This window comes from Hyperolius riggenbachi, chromosome 7 (assembly GCF_040937935.1).
Source record: "Hyperolius riggenbachi isolate aHypRig1 chromosome 7, aHypRig1.pri, whole genome shotgun sequence".
Classification (NCBI taxonomy): domain Eukaryota; kingdom Metazoa; phylum Chordata; class Amphibia; order Anura; family Hyperoliidae; genus Hyperolius; species Hyperolius riggenbachi.
The window spans coordinates 313,526,318-313,546,487 of NC_090652.1; the positions used below are offsets into that span (position 1 = coordinate 313,526,318).

At 48.3% G+C, this 20,170-nt stretch overlaps 1 protein-coding gene across 8 annotated transcripts in view; it reads right to left on the reverse strand.

Moving 5' to 3' along the window:
* Window positions 1-245: 245 nt before the first annotated feature.
* TFCP2L1 (transcription factor CP2 like 1) overlaps window positions 246-20,170 on the reverse strand; it is a 97,567-nt gene continuing 77,642 nt past the window's right edge. For all 8 annotated transcript variants that reach the window (XM_068246152.1, XM_068246155.1, XM_068246158.1 and 5 more), the window contains 5 exons: window positions 18,485-18,575; window positions 18,294-18,391; window positions 9,763-9,905; window positions 7,226-7,277; window positions 246-4,585 (listed from right to left, as the gene is read on the reverse strand). In XM_068246152.1, the coding sequence (XP_068102253.1) occupies window positions 4,548-4,585; window positions 7,226-7,277; window positions 9,763-9,905; window positions 18,294-18,391; window positions 18,485-18,575 (422 nt within the window). In that variant the 3' untranslated portion in view covers window positions 246-4,547. The remainder of the gene's footprint in view (window positions 4,586-7,225; window positions 7,278-9,762; window positions 9,906-18,293; window positions 18,392-18,484; window positions 18,576-20,170) is intronic.

The following is a 20,170-nucleotide window of genomic DNA, read 5'->3' on the forward strand; positions in this document are numbered from 1 at the left end:
ATTACCTCACCCGTGAATGTTTATGGTTTTCTGCAAAACATACACTGTTGATGGGCCTTGGAGGACAGGTTTGGGGAATTCTGGCCTAAGGACTCTGAGTTGAAGAGCAATTTTTGGGTATCTGGATTGGAGGTTGGAGTCGGGAGTATTTTTGTACAGACTCCACAGCCCTGATTAAATAAATATCAGTACCAATATAGATTTATCAATGGGGTACAAAATAAATGGCATTCTTTTTGCTTTTGTACAAATAAGTTTATTGCATTTCATAAAGATTCCAGTTTTAGAATGTTTCTGTACAACAGCAAGTAGCCAGTGCAAAATATGCTTTTTCCATCACAGAACAAAAATAAAAAAAAGTTGGCAGTAATTAAAGCACTTGTTCAGTCACCTCTCCACTCAGCAGTGTAGACATTCGCTCCACGGCAACTGCACAGACATAGCAGGACGGCTGTATTCCTGCACAAGCAGACTGAAGCAACTATATCTACAGGAAAAAGCCCCGGACACCCCCAACCTAGCTTATACATGTCAATCAACAGAAAACAGCTAAACAAGCAGCTAAATCCCAACACCCACCATCACAACACTTCCACACTAAATCCTAATGGCTGCAGGTACAGCCTGGTACCAGCTAATAAGCAGAAAGGCATCGGATTCAGCCGAAGGCACTGATCAGTCACAGGAATTCAGAAGGAAAAATTAATCTTCGCACAGCTGCACTCAGACCCGCTGAGCCGCTCCCAAAGTGAGAATGATCAAACCGGGCATCAAGTACTTTATCCAGAATCTTCCAGGAGGACACTGTTAAAGAGGAACTCCAGACAAATCTCACATACAGGTCAACAAGGGCATAGCCACCTGCCCCACTCCATTACTGTGGTCAGCTTCACAATATGGCTCTGATGTCACTGGCCAGACTTGTAATTTCAGTCTGACCTGATGTTTGGCTGGAGATGAGAATTATTCCTGTGAGGAAAGAAAAAGGACTCTAAAGTCAACTTCTAATCATGTGACTATAGCAGGCAGACGCCTCATCTTACAAATCATGTGACCACAGCAAGCAGACGCCGCCTCCTCCTCCTAACCATGTGACCACAGCAGGCAGACGCCTCCTCCTACTAATCATGTGACCACAGCAGGCAGACACCTCATTCGTCAGGTCACTGCGTGCAATGAGTTCTACAGAGCAAAGACTGATAGTCTGGAGGGGGAATGTTTTCCACAATAAGGGGATCATCAGTCAGACACAGGAAGGAGTAATCATTCTGTGCGCAGACATACAACTGAGGAAAAAAGCAACACACATTTTTGGCAAGAAGAGGCCACATTCTGCAGTTTGACTTTATAATATTTTGTACATTCAACATTACCAGTACTACAATCTCATATTCCTGCTGCTTCTGCTTCCCAATTCACATGCAGGAAATTCAGGGATAAATTGGCCACTGCACAGAGGTAAGTGCTTGTCACAGGAAATTCCACAGTGCTTCTATGTGTCCAGCACAACACACTGTGACAGGTAAGAGAGTCTGCCTCTAATAATTTTAGCCATAGCCCCTGAACAAGCATGCAGATCAGGTGCTCTGACTGAAGTGTGGCTGGATTAGCTGCATGCTTGTTTCAGGTGTGTGATTCAGACACTACTGCAGCCAAACATATCAGCAAGCACAGCCAGGCAACTGGTATTGCCTATAAGGGGATAAACATGGCAGCCTTCATATTCTTCTCACTTCAGTTGTCCTTTAAGCAACTAGCATTTTCTACGGGTCAGCTCCTGTGTCTGTCACTTTAAGCCACTCCTCTACAATCCCCACCCCCATCAGCCCATCCTACAAGCCACCATGATCAGCCGAGGTCAATGAATCTGGACGGCATGGAAGTATTTAATACAAAGCTGGCCAATCTTAGGTTAATGATTCATCTTTAAATGCATCTCATGTTAAACGCAACTCGTCTGATACCTTCTGAGGCGCAGCCCGGGAACAAGCCTGGAGTTTGGTCTGTTCTATATATCTGCTCCAGCAAATCAGAACCTATTATTTTACAAGGACGCCAAAATGGCTGCCTCTGTAGCACTGCCAAGCAAAATGCACTTCAGGCTGGGTTTACACACAACATAGGTAGTGCAGGTAAATCAGAATGGTTAGCAGGTCATTGTCCATCTCCAGATCACACTAATGCCAGAACGGTACTGTATCCGTATTGACGGGACACGCCGGCCCATTAGCAAGCAGAAAGCAGGTGCTGCACAATTTCTTTATATTGCACAGCTGACGGGGAAAAACAAAAATAAAACAAAAAACAAAAGCAGCAGTGTGTTAATATGATGTTGCATGTTACAAAGTGCTTAACGAGAACGGCCACTTTCAAAGTAAAGGCTATGCAAGCGTCATTCGCATAAAAGCAGCATGCCTGGCATAAACTGGCCCTGCCATCAGCATTGTTCAGAAGGTCAGCGCACTGCATTGTACCGCTAAAGCCCTGAGCACAAGGCAAATGCACCTCATGTCACCCCCCTCCAGAGAGCTCACCTCATGTGTTCAGCTTGGGTGAATGAACATTCTTGCAGCACAGGGACGGTAATTAATAGCTTCAGCATTCAGAGTAACAGGAGACCAATCAGTGAGCTCGCTAATCACATGACCTCCTACATTCACTGCAATTGGCTAACTGAGGTGATAAACATAAAAGTTTTGGTACTTGTGTATTAATCTGTCTACTGGCAGCTGCTGTGTTCTCCCCCATAGCAAAGTCTACTGTCCGATAAGAGAGCAGCTGATCTATTCCACAGACGGCAGCTCAGTGCTACCACTATCCACGCCACCAACCGAATAGGTATAGTAAAGTTACGCAAGTGGAGTCAGTTGATGAAGTGAGCGCCCAAAGCCCAGACCACTGCTTGGCGTGCAACTCTCTGGTGTGCACTGAGCTGCTGTTCCTGGCAGACATTGATTAAAGGGGGAAGGTCCGAACAACCTAAAAATAAAAAATCCAAATACCTCGTGTTTCCTCCAGCCCCTGGCAGCCGTCCTGTGCCCTCGCCACAGCTCCGGTGGTTCCCGAGCCCCTCCGACCTCGCTAAGTCGGCTTCTCCTGCCCTCCAGCATGCCGTTCACTGGTCGCGCTGGCGTCATCCAGACTGTACTGCGCAGGTGCTGAACTACTGCTCTTGCGCAGTACAGTCCGGATGACGTCAGTGCGACTCAGAGCCCCTCGCGCATACGCAGTGCTGCGGGGAGTGCACAGGACGGCTGGCAGGGGCTGGAGGAAGCCCCAGGTAAGTGGATTTGGTTCTTTTCCGTTAGCCGGGCGCAACCACTAGGTGGTGATAAAACTCCAGCGATCACTGGCAGCAGTTACATCTTTCCCTACTATCCATGGCGGCCTGGAGGGGGAATAGTAATTAACACCACCCAGTGGTTGCGCCCGGTTAACGGAATAGTACCGTGGATTTTTTTGTACTGCTCGGATGTGTCCTTTAAGATATAATGGGGCCCTAGGCAAGGTAGTAGATTTGGGGCCCTCTTGTGGCCCTTTTGGTAAGCTGTAGTGGAGAGAGGTCAGAGAAGGTGGCAGGGTGGTCCCTTGACACCCCTAGGCCCCAAGCAACTGCCTAGGCTGCCTGGTGTATGATCCTGTTCTGGTCCGTGGAATAGATCACCTGCTATCCTATCTGACAGACTTTTCTGCAGCGGGAGAAATGCAGAACGTTCATTAGCAGACAAGACTAATAAATACCAGAGTTTTGTTTGTCTTTTTGGAGGACTTTCCCCGTCACTCACAAACACTCAGCAGGAAGAGGAAAAGTTGTACATTTTTCAGCTTCAGGAACTTTTTGGCGAGCAGGTTCACAATGATGCATTGGGGAGGGGGGGGGGGGGCAGAGTACCTACACCACTTATAATTCTGCACCCCCTTGCTACACATTATACACATCACTAGCTTGCACAGTGCATCCATGCTACAACATCATGATCACATATCTACAGGAGAGATCAGCAGTGCCAAAGAGCAGGAAAGCATGATGATAACTGGTACAAGATCAGCACAATGTGTAAGAAATCCTCACCGATTGTCATGGCCGGCTCTAATACAAGTGACTATAACAGCATGATGGCTACAGCAGCCCCACTGGTGGACAGTTCCTATGGGTAAGGGAGGGGTTAGACACCAGCACAGGTCTCCTGCACTAAATGACAGAAATGACCTTCTATACATGATTGATGTAGAGTACATTCCACACGGGCTAGAAACGGGATTCTCCAGTGTTCGGAAAGCTTTGGATATTCTAATATTTACACTATTGCACACGTTCCACACTCTGAGCGGACGCAGGACTGGCACAATAATATTTACAATGAATGGTACAGCTCTAAAGTGCCCGACGGCTGCTGGTCAGAATCCCGCTAAGGCACTTTTCTTTCCCTAAAATAGAATTCAGGGTTCTTCTCCTCCGCAGACTTTGTACAGGGCCTTGTTTTGTTCGCCGGCCGTGCGATACTCCATTATCGATGGTCCAAAGCGTCTCGTGCGATTCAGGGATTTCACTTGAGGATGATGTGATAGCCGGCACCGCTCTCAGCTGCAAGGCAAGGAGAATGGTCAGAGCACCCGGGTCATATCAACTCTCTCAGAACTGAACACTCCACACATCACCCAAACACCTCAAGTATGATCTACGAGGGTGCGTACACACATCCAATTTCGATTGGCCAATTTTGCCACCTCCATATAGTATGAGAGTTTACCTACCCAGTCTGATTATAGTTTTTAACCGTCAGATATAGTCTAACATTGGAAAAATGGCTGCCGCTAGGTGGTGCTATTGTCAGATAAAATTATTATAATTTAGTATTCATATAGCACAGTCACCTTCTACAGAGTATATTGTATTGTCACTAACTGTCCCTCAACTCACAATCCAATCCCTGCCATAGTCATATGACTATGCATGTATTGTGTAGTGTTTGTATCATAGTCTAGGGACAATTTAGGGGGAAGCCAATAAACTTATCTGTATGCTTTTGGGATGAGGGAGGAAACCGGAGTGCCTGGAAGAAACACATATACATGGGGAGAACATACAAATTCCTTGCAGACAGTGCCCTGCCTGGGTTTCAAACTGGGGACCCAGCGCTGCAAGGCGAGACATCTAACCACCAGGGCTGTGGAGTTGGTACAAGAATCATCCGACTCCTCAGTTTATGAAACCACCGACTCTGACTCCGGACTCCAGGCACCCAAAATTGCTCCGACTTCTCGACTCCAACCCAACAGCCCTGCTAACCACTATGCCATCTGAGGTACAGCACCAGCCTCCTTAGAGCAAAGTGTCTTACAGTGTTTAAGCACAATTCACATTGGCACCTTGTAATACAATTGGTGCAGATGTTTTGGAAGCTGAGTGAGATTTTTCTATCTATACAGGGTTATTAGATGTACCTCTCCCTTGATCTGACTGTAGCACAGTATCAGTTTATTTACAATAACTTGCTTTATATCATACCTGATACTGCTACAACTGGACCACGGTCTCTTGAGAGAGAGCCTGCATATCTTATATATTTATCAAATCTTATATTGTGCAGGGCTCAGATAGATTATTGATTATATTTGGGGCCCATGACCTAGGCACGGCTGTCTTGTTTTTAACCTTTTGTAGTTGGCATTAATAAAGATTCTTTGCATTTACCTTTTGGCCTCCTGACCAATAATTTTCTTGGATAGTTTACAACATTGTATATTTAACATGTGAGGGTGTTATTTTTCTTTGGTGTTTTTTGCTAATCACCAGGGGCGCACCACGTCTGCCCGATCACCAGGGGCGCACCACGACTGGCCGATCGCCAGGGGCGCACCACGACTGGCCGATCGCCAGGGGCGCACCACGTCGGGCCGATCGCCAGGGGCGCACGTCGGGCCGATCGCCAGGGGCGCGCCACGTCGGGCCGATCGCCAGGGGCGCGCCACGACTGGCCGATCGCCAGGGGCGCGCCACGTCGGGCCGATCGCCAGGGGCGCGCCACGTCGGGCCGATCGCCAGGGGCGCGCCACGTCGGGCCGATCGCCAGGGGCGCGCCACGTCTGGCCGATCCCAAGGGGCGCGCCACGTCTGGCCGATCCCAAGGGGCGCGCCACGTCTGGCCGATCCCAAGGGGCGCGCCACGTCTGGCCGATCCCAAGGGGCGCGCCACGTCTGGCCGATCACCAGGGGCGCGCCACGTCTGGCCGATCACCAGGGGCGCGCCACGACTGCCCGATCACCAGGGGCGCGCCACGACTGGCCGATCACCTAGGCACGGCTGTCTTGTTTTTAACCTTTTGTAGTTGGCATTAATAAAGATTCTTTGCATTTACCTTTTGGCCTCCTGACCAATAATTTTCTTGGATAGTTTACAACATTGTATATTTAACATGTGAGGGTGTTATTTTTCTTTGGTGTTTTTTGCTAATCACCAGGGGCGCACCACGTCTGCCCGATCACCAGGGGCGCACCACGACTGGCCGATCACCAGGGGCGCACCACGACTGGCCGATCGTCAGGGGCGCACCACGTCGGGCCGATCGCCAGGGGCGCACCACGTCGGGCCGATCGCCAGGGGCGCGCCACGTCGGGCCGATCGCCAGGGGCGCGCCACGACTGGCCGATCGCCAGGGGCGCGCCACGACTGGCCGATCGCCAGGGGCGCGCCACGACTGGCCGATCACCAGGGGCGCGCCACGACTGGCCGATCACCAGGGGCGCGCCACGTCTGGCCGATCACCAGGGGCGCGCCACGTCTGGCCGATCACCAGGGGCGCGCCACGACTGGCCGATCACCAGGGGCGCGCCACGACTGGCCGATCACCAGGGGCGCGCCACGACTGGCCGATCACCAGGGGCGCGCCACGACTGGCCGATCACCAGGGGCGCACCACGACTGGCCGATCACCAGGGGCGCACCACGACTGGCCGATCACCAGGTGCGCACCACGTCTGGCCAATCACCAGGGGCGCACCATGAAATTGCAGAGTTACGCTGGCGCGATCAAGTGGTTGTGTCTACAGCATGTGAGCTGGCACCGGCGGCCCCTCCCCTCCTCCCCCTGCAGAGTCACCTCCTTGCTCTAGTGTGAGGAGGTAGAGACCCCCTGGTTCCCTGCACCACAGAGGATTCGGTTCAGTTAGTTGGTTTGTACACTGCCACATCTTGAAGGACAGACGCATGTTAGGTTAACCTACCTTTCAGTGTGTTGATTAGAAAGCAAGACTCGTCCTGGAAGTTCTGAACCATCTGAAAAGAGAAGGTGAACAGGTTTATTTACAGCTTTTATGATTATGCCTGCAGTAAGCACAATGAGGTTGCTTCACTAAGCTGCGCTGCCACAGCAGCAGAGTGTTATAATTCCCTGCACACGCTAGGCAGCCATCGGCTCAAATAGTTTAAAGAGCGCTTCGTTATACTTAACGAAATGCACCCTGTATGTATTTAGAGAGTTTTTAAATAAATGACTTTTGTGGCCAATCAAAAATAGATGAGTATACGGACATTAAACATTGATAGGATAGCCAGCTATCTTCATTAGTGCTTGTTAAAGTGTAACTGTTGGGCATAAAATAAAAAATCAATTATTTTTATCGGGTAAACAAATAATACGGATTGTAACCAGGCAATCCAAAAGTTAATCACTATTACTTTTCTTGTTGATAAATGATCGTTCCCCAGTTTACCCGACTCTTATTTGGTACTCTAGTTCCCCTCAGACTTAATTAATGCAGCCCGATTGGCTGAAGCCTCTTTCCCTCCTGTTTTCCCCTCCCACACCTCTGTTCCTCTTGGATTGGCCAATATTTCTCATGCGGAGACAATGCACTTTCTATAGTGAAGGGCGGGGCAAATCAGGCAGAGGAGACTAAAGGCCAATCTACACGATACGATTCTTTGTACGATTCGATTACGATTCTATTTACGATTCGATTAAATCCGACATGTCCGTTTTGGGTTCTATTCGATTCAGTTGGATTTGCAATTGCAAGACAATGGCAAATCAAATTGCATCAAATCGAATCCGGGTGGGACATGTCGGATTTAATCGAATCGTAAACGAATCGTACAAAGAATCGTATCGTGTAGATTGGGCTTAAGGGAGGAAATGACATCAGGATTGGCTTCAAAATAGCCACAGCTAAAATGGGAAATGCTAAGAAGTATTTTCTCTTTTTTTACTGTACAAAAATCAAAATGTAGACAGTGCAATACATGTGTTATGTAAGTAGAGCAAGTATTTATCTACTAATATATGTGGGGGGGGGGGGGTTTAGATAGTATGACCGACAGCTCCTCTTTAACCCTTCCACTCCATTGTCAGACTTGGTCTGACAGTGGGGCATTCACCCCTGCTCCTGAGGTTGGAAGGAAAGTGTTAATATGTTAACCCTTTCGGGACCAGCCGCTTAACCCCCCTTAAGGACCAGGCGTTTTAGCTGAAATGGGAGGGGGTGCGTTTGGGGGGGTTAGGGTAGCCAGATCCCTGCAGGGTCTTGCTGGGCAGTGTCCCCCCTGGGTGGCCAGGTGGCCCCCCTTCATGCAACCCCTTCACTCACCTCCCAGGCTTCAGCGACGAGCCGCAACAGACCCCTCTGCTCCAGCCGGCATCTCCGCTCCAACTGCCGCTCAGTTCCGGGTCGCGGCTTGATGACGTCATCAAGCCGGGCCCCGGCACTAACGTCAGAAGGAGCAGAGATGCCGGCAAGAGCGGTGGGGAGCGCGATCGTCGCGGGAACGGCAGGAAGGTGAGTGGATCCTGTTCTTTTCCCCCCTACCGCTGCAGCTGTCAAATTGATCAATACGATCTGCCGGCGATCGTAGTGATCACGTGATCAGCAGCCATATGCGATGGCTGCTGATCACTGAGGGGAGATGTCAGCTGTCATGACAGCTTAATCTCCCCTCTCCGATGCACACGATCGCGTCGGGATGGTTCGTTAGCGCGGACGTTGAATCAACGTCCAGTCAGGGCGGCAGCACCACCACCTGCTGGACGTAGATTCAACCTACGTCGGCCCCCAAAAGGTTAAACACAGGGGTCGAGTGGGGTGTGGACGCGGGTGGACGACGTTCCATTTGTGCTCTAGTGTTGTGCGCTACGAGTATGTAGCTACTCAATCAAAATTGAAATTAGATCGCACTGCCCGCAGCAGGGGGAGGGGTTAAGTTACCTATGCCGCCACCTATACCCGATGTGTTCTACTCGTGGTCCACGTAACGCCACTACTTCCTCCCTACGGGTTTGACAGTAACCTGCGTCTAAACAAGGCTGATAGAGCTGCTAGCTGACGCAGCTGGACTCAGCGCAGTATAGCCGCTCCTGTACAAGACGGGGTGTGTGGCCGCCAGAATATATCAACGGCGAGGCAAGGAGGTCACGGGAAGCCTTTGGATAATCCAGAGTCTTCCCGCTACCTAGGTAAGTATATTTACATTTCCTTGTTTGTTCACTGTAAAGAACACTTTTGTAAAAAAAAATAATAATAATAATAATAAAAAAAAAATTATATGAATATTAGTAGAAAGATATTCAGGTCAGATGACCTAGCACGGTTACTCTGTTTTCCAGGCAAAACGATCATCCATAACCATTTATAGCCAATAAAAAATTTTAAGTATGTACAGGTGTGGCAAGATGTCCCTGGCCTCCCTAGTAGTGATCCGTCGGGTCAATGTTCCCCAATGCCTGCCCTTCTCAGAGAGGAGAAGAAAGAGAACCAGTCATACACACCTCTGTACTGACGACCACATGGATCCCAGTAGGTCCTTGCTTGTAGATCTGGTTGATCTGCTGAGGAGAAATACTGTACAAGCTGGCAATCTTCTCAATGAGCTCAAAGGACGTCAGCTCCTCCAGGAAAATGGCGTGGTAAACTGGAACAAAACCATTAACTTCATGAAGCAAAACCCAGTGAGTTTATTAGTCAACACCCCCCCCCCCCCCTCCCCAAATGTATTCCAGTTTTTGGAAGATGCTGGGAATTTTACACTACATAACTGCATTTACTTCTTATGCTGGTAATACACTGCTCGATTTTCACGCTCGATTTCACGCCCAATCATTTTTCGCGTTTGATTATGCGGGAGATTTTCTTATCTTCCATTCGTTTTTCTTATTTTTTCCCATTGTTCCCTATGAAAAATTAAGCGTGGAATCGATCGGGCGGGAGATCGGGCATGTCGGAAATTATCAATCGAGCCATCTAAATGGCTCAGAATCAAGCCGCGTATTCCCAGAATTAGAGAGGAGATGGTTACCTCTCCTGAGTTCAGGTTTCCAAAACTGGTTCCCATTACCAGATCTCCTCCCTTCACTGCAACCTGTCCAGCATACAGACTGCTGGGCATGCACTTCTGTCTAGGCCAGGGGTGAGCAAACAACTTAAAGGACTTCCGAGGCCAAAAAGAAGAAAATTACACTATACCTTTTAAATATCTGAATCCACGGAGGACGTCCAGCGCGTCCTCCGCACCGTACCGCCGTCATTGCTGCCTTTTTCTTTCCCCCATGGCTCGGCCCGACCCCACTGAACGGGTCGCATGGCTTCCACCAGTAAGATGGCCGCCGCCTTGAGCCGCGGCTGCGCAGTACGCTTTGCCCTTCGTGCGACTGCGCAGCCTTCAGCCCGCCTCCCGCAGCGTACAGATTCCGTAATGCTGCCCAAGCGTATGTCGGGCATGTTTGCCAAAGGTAATAACTTACTTTATCCACGCTTGCAACAGTGAATGTAATGCTCGCTCCCCCAGCGTGTCTCCGTATACTGTACTGTCAAGGGGGCGCGGCCTCACATGCACTGCTCGCAGTGATGTGAGCGCGCCCGACATACGCTTGGGCAGCATTACGGAATCTGTACGCTGCGGGAGGCGGGCTGAAGGCTGCGCAGTCGCACGAAGGGCAAAGCGTACTGCGCAGCCGCGGCTCAAGGCGGCGGCCATCTTACTGGTGGAAGCCAAGCGACCCGTTCAGTGGGGTCGGGCCGAGCCATGGGGGAAAGAAAAAGGCAGCAATGACGGCGGTACGGTGCGGAGGACGCGCTGGACGTCCGTGGATTCAGATATTTAAAAGGTATAGTGTAATTTTCTTCTTTTTGGCCTCGGAAGTCCTTTAAAACGTGGCAGAGGGGCCAGACAAGTATAGGGTAAACCCCTTCCGGGATCAGCTCGTCGTTGCAGCACTGCTCAAATCATTTGGGTGCCACCATAGGTTGTAATGAAAATTATGGCTATAGCCAGGGCTGTGGAGTCAGCGTTTGAGTCGAGGAGTTGGAATAATTTTGGCTACCTGGAGTTGGAAATTTCATAAACTAAGGAGACGGAGTTGGATGATTTTTGTACCAAATCCTTAGTTCTGGTAAGTATTAGACTACGGAGTTGGAGTCGAGGAGTCTGAGCCATTTTGGGCACCTGGAGTTGGATATTTCAAAAACTGAGGAGTCTGATGATTTTTTGATTTTTGTACCGACTCCACAGGCCTGGCTATAGCTGCGCTAAATGACTGATTTGGGTGCCGGCGACTACCAGAGTTCAAATTAGAAATAAACGAGGTAGTTTGGCACGAATTACGATTGCACGTGCCATATTCATTTCCTTAAACAATACCAGTTCCCTGGCAGTCCTGCTGATCTTTCATGCATCAGTAGTGTCTAAATCACACACCTGAAACAAGCATGCAGCTAATCCAGTTACAGTTCAGTCAGAGCATCTGATCTGCTGCATGCTTGTTGAGGGGCTGTAGTTAAAAGTATTAGAGGCAGAGGATCAGCAGGACTGCCAGGCAATGTACATTATTTATAAGGAAATAAATATGGCAGCCTCCATATCCCTCTCACTTCAGGTGTGGGTTGGGCGATGCTTGGAATTGAGCTTTCCCACGGGGCAATGTTGCTAACACACTTTCCATGGAGCTGCAGATTCACCTATGGTAAGATTTATAAACCACACATAATCTCCCTTATTCTGGATATTTGTCTAACCTAGTCGATCAACATTTGCTTAGCAGGCGACGGCTCCTACCAACATTTAGCTAGGAAAGCTCTCGCAGCGCCACAAATAGAGGCCACTGATTTGTTTTTGTTTTTAGACAAAACAGAGATTTTTGCAGAACAAAGACACAGAGGGCTGTGGAGCCAACTCCCGCTAAAAGACATCCCGGATAAAGTTTAAGAAACTGTTCCAAATATCTAGAAAACCCAGACAGGTCTATTAGCTGAGCTGCCTCTGCATGGCCACCACACCCTTCATTACACAGCCTGGACCTTCTCCTACCAGAGTATTGGTGGCTGGAATTATAAAAAGGGAGGCAATATTATATATAAACCTTTCACAGCTACAAGCGTCAACACTAACTGACAACTGTGCTTATTAAATCAGCTCTCACTTTATTACCCATTTGCTGACGGGGCGATCACTTCCTAAGAGACCCTGAGCAGTAAGGAAAAAAGGAAATGCAGACTTACCTGAGGCTTTGCCCAGCCCCCTGTAGCCAGCGAGGTCCCCCAGCATCCTCTTGGTGCCTTCCGTGGCCCAGCTGGCAGCTCCAGTAATCTGGCGACTTCGAATTACGCGCATGATCACGCTGGTAGCCGTAAGAGTTCTGCGCATGCGCGGTTCTCTAAAGACTGCACCGCACAAGCGCAGGACTCTTCTGGTGACCGGGCGTGATGGCACACATGAACAAATTCAGCCAAAGTTGCTGGATTACCGGAGCCGCCAGCGAGACCACGGAAGGGATCAAGGACGCCGCGGGACCACGCAGGCTACAGGGGCTGGAGGAAGCCCCAGGTAAGTCCGCATTTCCTTTTTTTCTTACTGCTCATGGTCCCTTTAACCGCTTCCGGACAGCGATAATGGAAATCTATGCCCAGTTTGTGGCTGCTTATTCCTGCCAGGGTGTAGATTTCACCTGCCACTCCCACAAATCACTCTCTCGCTACAAGCGATCACTTTGAGCCAATCCCATTGGCACACATTGATGACAGGGTCAGGAGCCAATGAAATAGTCTCCTGACCAGCTCACAGAGCTCTGCTGTCATAGCGACAGTAGAGCAAGGGGCATGCGGCGATTCGTCGGAAAGCCCCGTTTTTCTTGGTGCCAGCAGTCTCTGGTCCTTAAAGAGAACCAGAGATTAAGCACCCTCATGTATTTTACCTTATAAATCAGTGGGAAAATGGCAGTAAACACCTAATATGCTCTTTGTTTCATTGTTCTCTGTTTAATCTGACTGTTATCACCTCTAATAAGAATCCCCGACTGAGCACTCAGTCTGGCTTTGCTACGGAAAGATTATAGCCGAGTCTGTCTTCTCTGGTGTCTTTTCAAGCCCAAGCCTGCCCCCTTGTGGCTCTGCTATAATGACTCAGCTATAATTATTCCCTGCAAAGCCAGACTGAATGCTCAGTCTGGGATTCTTATCACAGCTGATAATAGACACTTTTAGCAGTGAGGATGAAACAGAGAGCATGGTAAGTGTTTTCTCTAATGTTCTTACTGATATATATGGTAAAATACACAAGGGTGCTTCGTCTCTGGTTCCCTTTTAAGGGGCCAGCTACTGCTGATATGCAAGTGGTTAAGCAGGCCATACACATCGATTTTCCCACTCTACTCCAGGCAGAATCAACTGTACTGATCGAATGTGCTGGAAGTCCATAGCACAGCATGTCACATCAATCATAATTTTCATGTTTTTGATGAAAATTACTGTTCATATTATTCAAAATATGTTGGTTCCCATGCTACATGGAGACGGTAAAATTGGTCAGTTATTGACGAATCAAAGTTGTATGTGTGTCCCAGGCTGAACGCATGAATCTGTCTCCCAGTGATCCATTAGAGTGTGGGTGCACTTGAATGTGCTTGAAGGGATTTTTCCCTTTTTTCACCCTTAAAGAGAACCAGAGATGAAGCACCCTCTTGTATTTTACCTTATAAATCAGTGGGAACATGACAGTAAACACCTAATCTGCTCTTTGTTTCATTGTTCTCTGTTTAATCTGACTGTTAGCACCTCTGATGAGAATCCCTGACTGAGCACTCAGTCTAGCTTTGCTACGGAAAGATTATAGCTGAGTTTGTCTTCTCTGGTGTCTTTTCAAGCCCAAGCCTGCCCCCTTGTGGCTCTGCTATAATGACTCAGCAATAATCATTCCCAGCAAAGCCAGACTGAATGCTCAGTCCGGGATTCTTATCACAGCTGATAACAGACACTTTTAAGCAGTGAGGATGAAACAGAGAGCAGGGTAAGTGTTTTCTCTAATGTTCTTACTGATATATATGTTAAATTACACAAGGGTGCTTCCTCTCCGGTTCCCTTTAACTCCCACTAAGACTGGTCTTAACCCAACAGGCCCCATTATGGTGGGTACACACCATGCAATTTTAACTTCACATCCAATTCGAGTGAGTGCTCCTCATATCCGACATTGATCAGATATAGAAAAAAAGTTAGCATACACACGCATGCGATGTACGCTGGACAAAAACTATTGCATGAGAGCAGGATGTCAATGGGTTTCATTATTGATAGTTGTCCTCCAATGTCTTAGCTGCATATTAGGCGACTCCATGCCATAGAACTTGTCCTTTAAGCCAGAGATTGGCAATGGCAGTGCCTATAGGTTAATCCACAAAGGCTTAATCCTGGCAGGACTGCATCACCTCTGTATGCAATGACCAGAGTGGTAGGAGAAACCAGTCAGACAGGAAATACAGACCCTGAAACATCTACAGAATCTGGCATTCCAGCGATAAAACTGCTGACACACAGATCAGCTCTCCCCAGGGCTGACAGATTCTCCAAAATAACAACAGAACTTTGTGTGTCACTGCGGTCTGACAGGCCAAGATTATAGGGGAAGAGACCTCCCAATGGGCAGGGGCAACAAAAGTACTAATTAACCACTTTCCCCTCCACTACAGTATATCTACGTCAGCTGTGGCACCCTCCAAGCCACAGCGATGTAGATATACTGACCTGCTTGCAGCGCTTTTGTGCAGGAACAGGTGCGCTTCAGAGCGCACCCCCCGGCACTGTCAGCTGCCTTACTAATTGGCAAAAGGGAACATGTTCCCTTGTAGCCAATTAGTGACCCCCCCGCGGATGAATGATCACCGCTGTAGCAAACAGCGTGATCATTCATCTCTCCCCCTCCGTGGTCGGAATGTTAAAAAAAGCCCCTGCAAGATGAATATCTCACCTGAACTGGTTCCTGCGATCATCCTGCAGCTCCAGCCTCCATACACCGCTCTTCACTCAGCCCTGTGACGCTGAATATCCGGGTCCCGGCTTGATGACGTCATCAAGCCGGGATCCGGTGTTCGGTATCACAGGGCTGAGTTGAAGCGCGGTGAATGGAGGCTGGAGCTGCAGGATGATCGCAGGAACCAGGTAAGGTGAGATATTCATCTTGCAGGGGCTTTTTTTTTTAACGATCTGGCCGGGGGGGGGGGGGGGGGGGGCATAGTGGTAAGGGGGGGGTGCACATCTGGCTGCCCATAAGAGGGTGGGGGTTCCAAATCTGAAGTGGGGGGGGGGGGGGTGAAATTATTATTGGGGCCCATCAGGGTAATGGGGTGGGGGATTTCATAATGGGGGGCACATCTGATGGTCCTGAGGGATATAACTTAATGCTGGGGGGCACATATGCAATAATGGGGCGGGGGCGCTAATCCTGGGGGAACATCTGGCTATGATGGGGAGCACTGATCCTGGGGACACATCTGGCTATAATGAGGGGGGCTTTATTGGGATACGCAGCTGTATATATAAATGTGGGGGGGGGGGTCGCAAATGCGGGGACATATCTGGCTATAATAGAGGCTGATATTGGGGGGCACATCTGGCTATACTGGGGGGGTCTGATACTGGGCACACATCTGGCTATCTATCCTTGGGGGACTTAATACTGATGGCATGTCTTTTACCTACTGTAGCACTTTGTACTTTTTTACTAGAATTGAAGAAAACCTGAGAAGTAATGCAATTTTAACGGTTTTCCCTTTTTTTCTCGGGACAAAATATCCCCCAATGAAAGTCTAGTTTATCCTGAAAAAAACGATATATAGATAATTTAAGTGGCACAAGTACAGATGAAGTTATTGCTGATTAAAAAGGGACACCGCTAAAGTGTCAAAACTGCTCTGGTCAATAAGGGGAAAACAAGGTCTGGATGCGAAGTGGTTAAAGGGAGTCTGCCAAGCTAAAGACATAGGGGCCACCATTGTTAACAGCACAAAATTTTGTCTTCTTAAAACATAAGGCATTTGCGATTATTCAGATTGGAGTCACCGTAAGATGTCTCCCACAATGCATCACTGCTGAATATGCAAATCACCCTTTGTTATCATATGCGCTCTCCAATTTGAACAATCGCAAATAATTTCTGTTTTAAAAAGGCAAACTTTGGCTTTGGATAACATTTTAGTGAGGAGGCTTTTTGGTTCTTTGCAGCCCCCTTACACAGTCCTAAGAGTTCTGGTTCACCATGAGCTTGCTGGGTAATCTGTAACAGATGTTTAAAGCACAAGAAGCCAAAAAAAAAAAAAAAAAAACAGTATCCAGTTTATAGCAAGGTGCCTGTATTTTCCACAATTCAACAGGAGTTCTAAGGTGTGTCAAAAAAAAAAAAAAATGGGGGCGGGGGTGGGCGATATGGAAAGGTAGAAATGGGCAGGAATGGGGCTGAATTGTATTGCCCTATGGAGAGGGGTAAGTGGGTTGTCTTCTCCTGGCGCGTGTGTGTGGTGTGTGTGTGTGTGTGACAGTGTGGTGTGTGTGTGTGTGACAGTGTGGTGTGTGTGTGTGTGACAGTGTGGTGTGTGTGTGTGTGACAGTGTGGTGTGTGTGTGTGCGCGACAGTGTGGTGCGCGCGACAGTGTGTGTGTGTGTGACAGTGTGTGTGTGTGTGACAGTGTGTGTGTGTGACAGTGTGTGCGTGTGTGTGTGCGCGACAGTGTGTGTGCGCGACAGTGTGTGTGTGTGTGCGCGACAGTGTGTGTGTGTGTGTGTGCGCGACAGTGTGTGTGCGCGCGACAGTGTGTGTGCGCGCGACAGTGTGTGTGCGCGCGACAGTGTGTGTGCGCGCGACAGTGTGTGTGCGCGCGACAGTGTGTGTGCGCGCGACAGTGTGTGTGCGCGCGACAGTGTGTGTGCGCGACAGTGTGTGTGCGCGACAGTGTGTGTTGTGTTTTACTCATTCATCAATGTAGGGCATCTGGAAGTCTACTACATGAGGCAGCCCAGCCAAAATGTACAAGGACTGAGGGCAATACACTTTAAACAGCCTATAAATGCTGCAAAGAGGCACTCAGATCAACTTGACATGGCATGAGAAGGTAGGTTATATTAACCCTTCTTTTACAATGTCATATGGTCATCCTTGAGGTAAGGCACTGCTTCACTTATTCGTCTTTAATTTTATACCATTTTTGGCACCTATCTTCCCCACTGCGAATAACGCCCCCCCCCTTCCCCCCCGGAGGTGGAGCTACTCTGGCCCCAGTGCTGTTACCAAGTGGGTGGCCATAACACTTTTTTTTCTTATTAAGAGAGCGAACAGCAAAGAGACTATCCGGAATACCCGAATGGAGATGGGATTTCTCCAGATGCCTTCTCGGTTGGTTGCTCTGATAAGCAACCCGCACCTGTGAGGAGCCCCCCTACAATTTATACTGCACCATTTGGGGGTCCTGTTAGTCTGTGTTCGTTATAAGGTGCAGCACCATCTTGTTTTCCCAGTCTGTGTGATATTGAGGGGGTGGGGGGGAAGCAGGGAACTATTTTACAGCTCTAAAGGTGGCCACACACCATCATTTTTTTATAAATATCTTTTCAATTCTATAATTGAAATCAATTTTTCTGACTGATTTTAACATTTAAAAAATCTGACCAGTATACCACAACACCTATGCTCAATATTTATCCAATTATGAAAAAAATGATTGAAAAGTCTGAAAAAATTGATTGGAAGTATATATAAGGTAACTGACAATCTACCACACACACCATTCCATTTTCATATATAAATTGATCCAAAAAATCCAGCACTCCCGATAGACTTTTATTGCATAAAAATGGGAAATCCGATCGGATTTTATGCTCGAATAAAAAATAAAGCTTTGGAGTTATCAGAAATTACGATTGTTTTTATCGAATTGCCGTAAAATTGGATCACTTTATTGTATCGTGTTTGGCCACCTAAAGACATGCCAAGTGTTAACCTCCGTTTCCCTATCCAATCTCTTTGTACAGAGGCAGCACCTACCACACAGGTTGTCGCTGTGCTCCCGCTTGTGCTGCACGGCTGCGCGGCTTTGTTCCGATTCGTGGCAGACATATATAGTGAGTCTGGGCCTCACGGTCCTGCAGGGGGGGGGGAAGAAGGAGGAGAACACTGAGTATTGTCACTGGAAGAAGACTTTATCCCGTCTCCCATCATGCAGCACTTCCACCAACCTTCCTTTCACCGCATTGAAGAGCCGGATCCCATCTGCCGGGCCGCACACCTGGATGAAATCCTCTTTGGACATTTTAAGTAAGTCAGCACCTGCAGAAGAAGAGGAGGGAACATTGCCGGGGTCACATGACCACATGAAATGGCCAAATCCATATACACCATCAAACAAAAGCACAGTGTCCATTTCCCCTCCTTTCACACTGCACAGCCGGAAGCTTACAGGTTTAAAAAAAAAAAAAAAAAAAAGGCAGCACTGTTGGAGGAATCTGGTATATGTAAAACACTTAGAGGATACTAGAGTTGAAAGATTTATTGCGCAGTGAGGCTGTGTTTATTCATGGACTGTGCACACTTCTCAACAAGCCCTTGTGGGTGGGGTTTAGGGGGTCCCAGCGCTCGATCGGTGGAGATGAGGGGGACGGGAAAACCTTTGAATTATCCAGAGGCTTCCCTGATACTGAGATATCTAAATGAGGCACTTTTTCCCTTACAGGTACACTGCAAGTGAAATGACGAGCCGTTGTCCTCTGCCAGGCTTGCATCTGGCAAGGCAGTGGCCAATATTTAATAAAGCCCAATGCAGAAGAGGTGGGTGTGGTTTGAAAAATCAATTTTGGCAATCTCGTTCCACCCGCTGATCCAAATGTTGAGCAACGCAAAACAACGAATGTCCTTTTCGGCGTGCCAGCAATGTTCTGCCAAGGACACTCCTCAACTGACACGCTAATAAGAAGCTCTCACTGAGGATCAGACATTTTCATAGCAACATAAAGAGCACAATCAACAGAGAATCCTTCACAGTTACTGGGGAACATCCAGAAATGGCATCTCCCGCAAGGAGAGCGTGTGGTCTCACCATAGAGGGGATCCCCACCACCCACCGCCAGCCCCAACCTCATGGGATAGAATTCTGCGTGTCCTAAGACACTCCTGCATACTTCGGATACAGCAAATAGCTGAGATGTGCTTATCTTTGTCCCTGACTGCCCAGTGTACACCAAAAACCTCTAACAGATCCTCAAAACGCTAGAGGTTTTTGAAACAGATTTCAGGGCTGGTGCACACCAAGCGGGTTCTGTCGCGTTTTTACAGCCGCTTGCGGCTGTGGAAATGCGTGGGTAATGTATTTCAATGGGCTGGTGCAAACCAGAGCAGGCGGAGTTTTGCAGAAACGCATACTCCCGGGCTGCTGCAGATTTTGGAGACGTTTCTGCCTCCAATGTAAAGCATAGGAAAAACCCGCTCTGAAAAACGCCAGTTCAGAGCAGTTTTGCAGGCGTTTTTGTTACAGAAGCTGTTCAGTAACAGCTTTACTGTAACAATATATGAAATCTGCGACACAAAAAACGCTACAAAAATCGCTAGCGGAAATACTTCAGAATAATAGGAAAAAGTGTTTCAAAAACCGCTAGAGTTTTGCGGATCTGCTAGCGGGTTTTGGTGTTCACCAGCCCTCAGAGTGATTCTAGGCATGTATAGAGGCATTTTCTAAACATGCCTAGCGTTTTTGCAGCGTTTTTGTGTAGCAGATTTCATATATTGTTACTGAACAGCTTCTGTAACAAAAACGCCTGGAAAACCGCTCTGATCTAGCGTTTTTCAGAGCGGTTTTCCACTCTCCTATACTTTAACATTGAGGCAGAAACGCCTCAGAAATCTAAAAAATGCTGCAGCCCCCGAGTTTG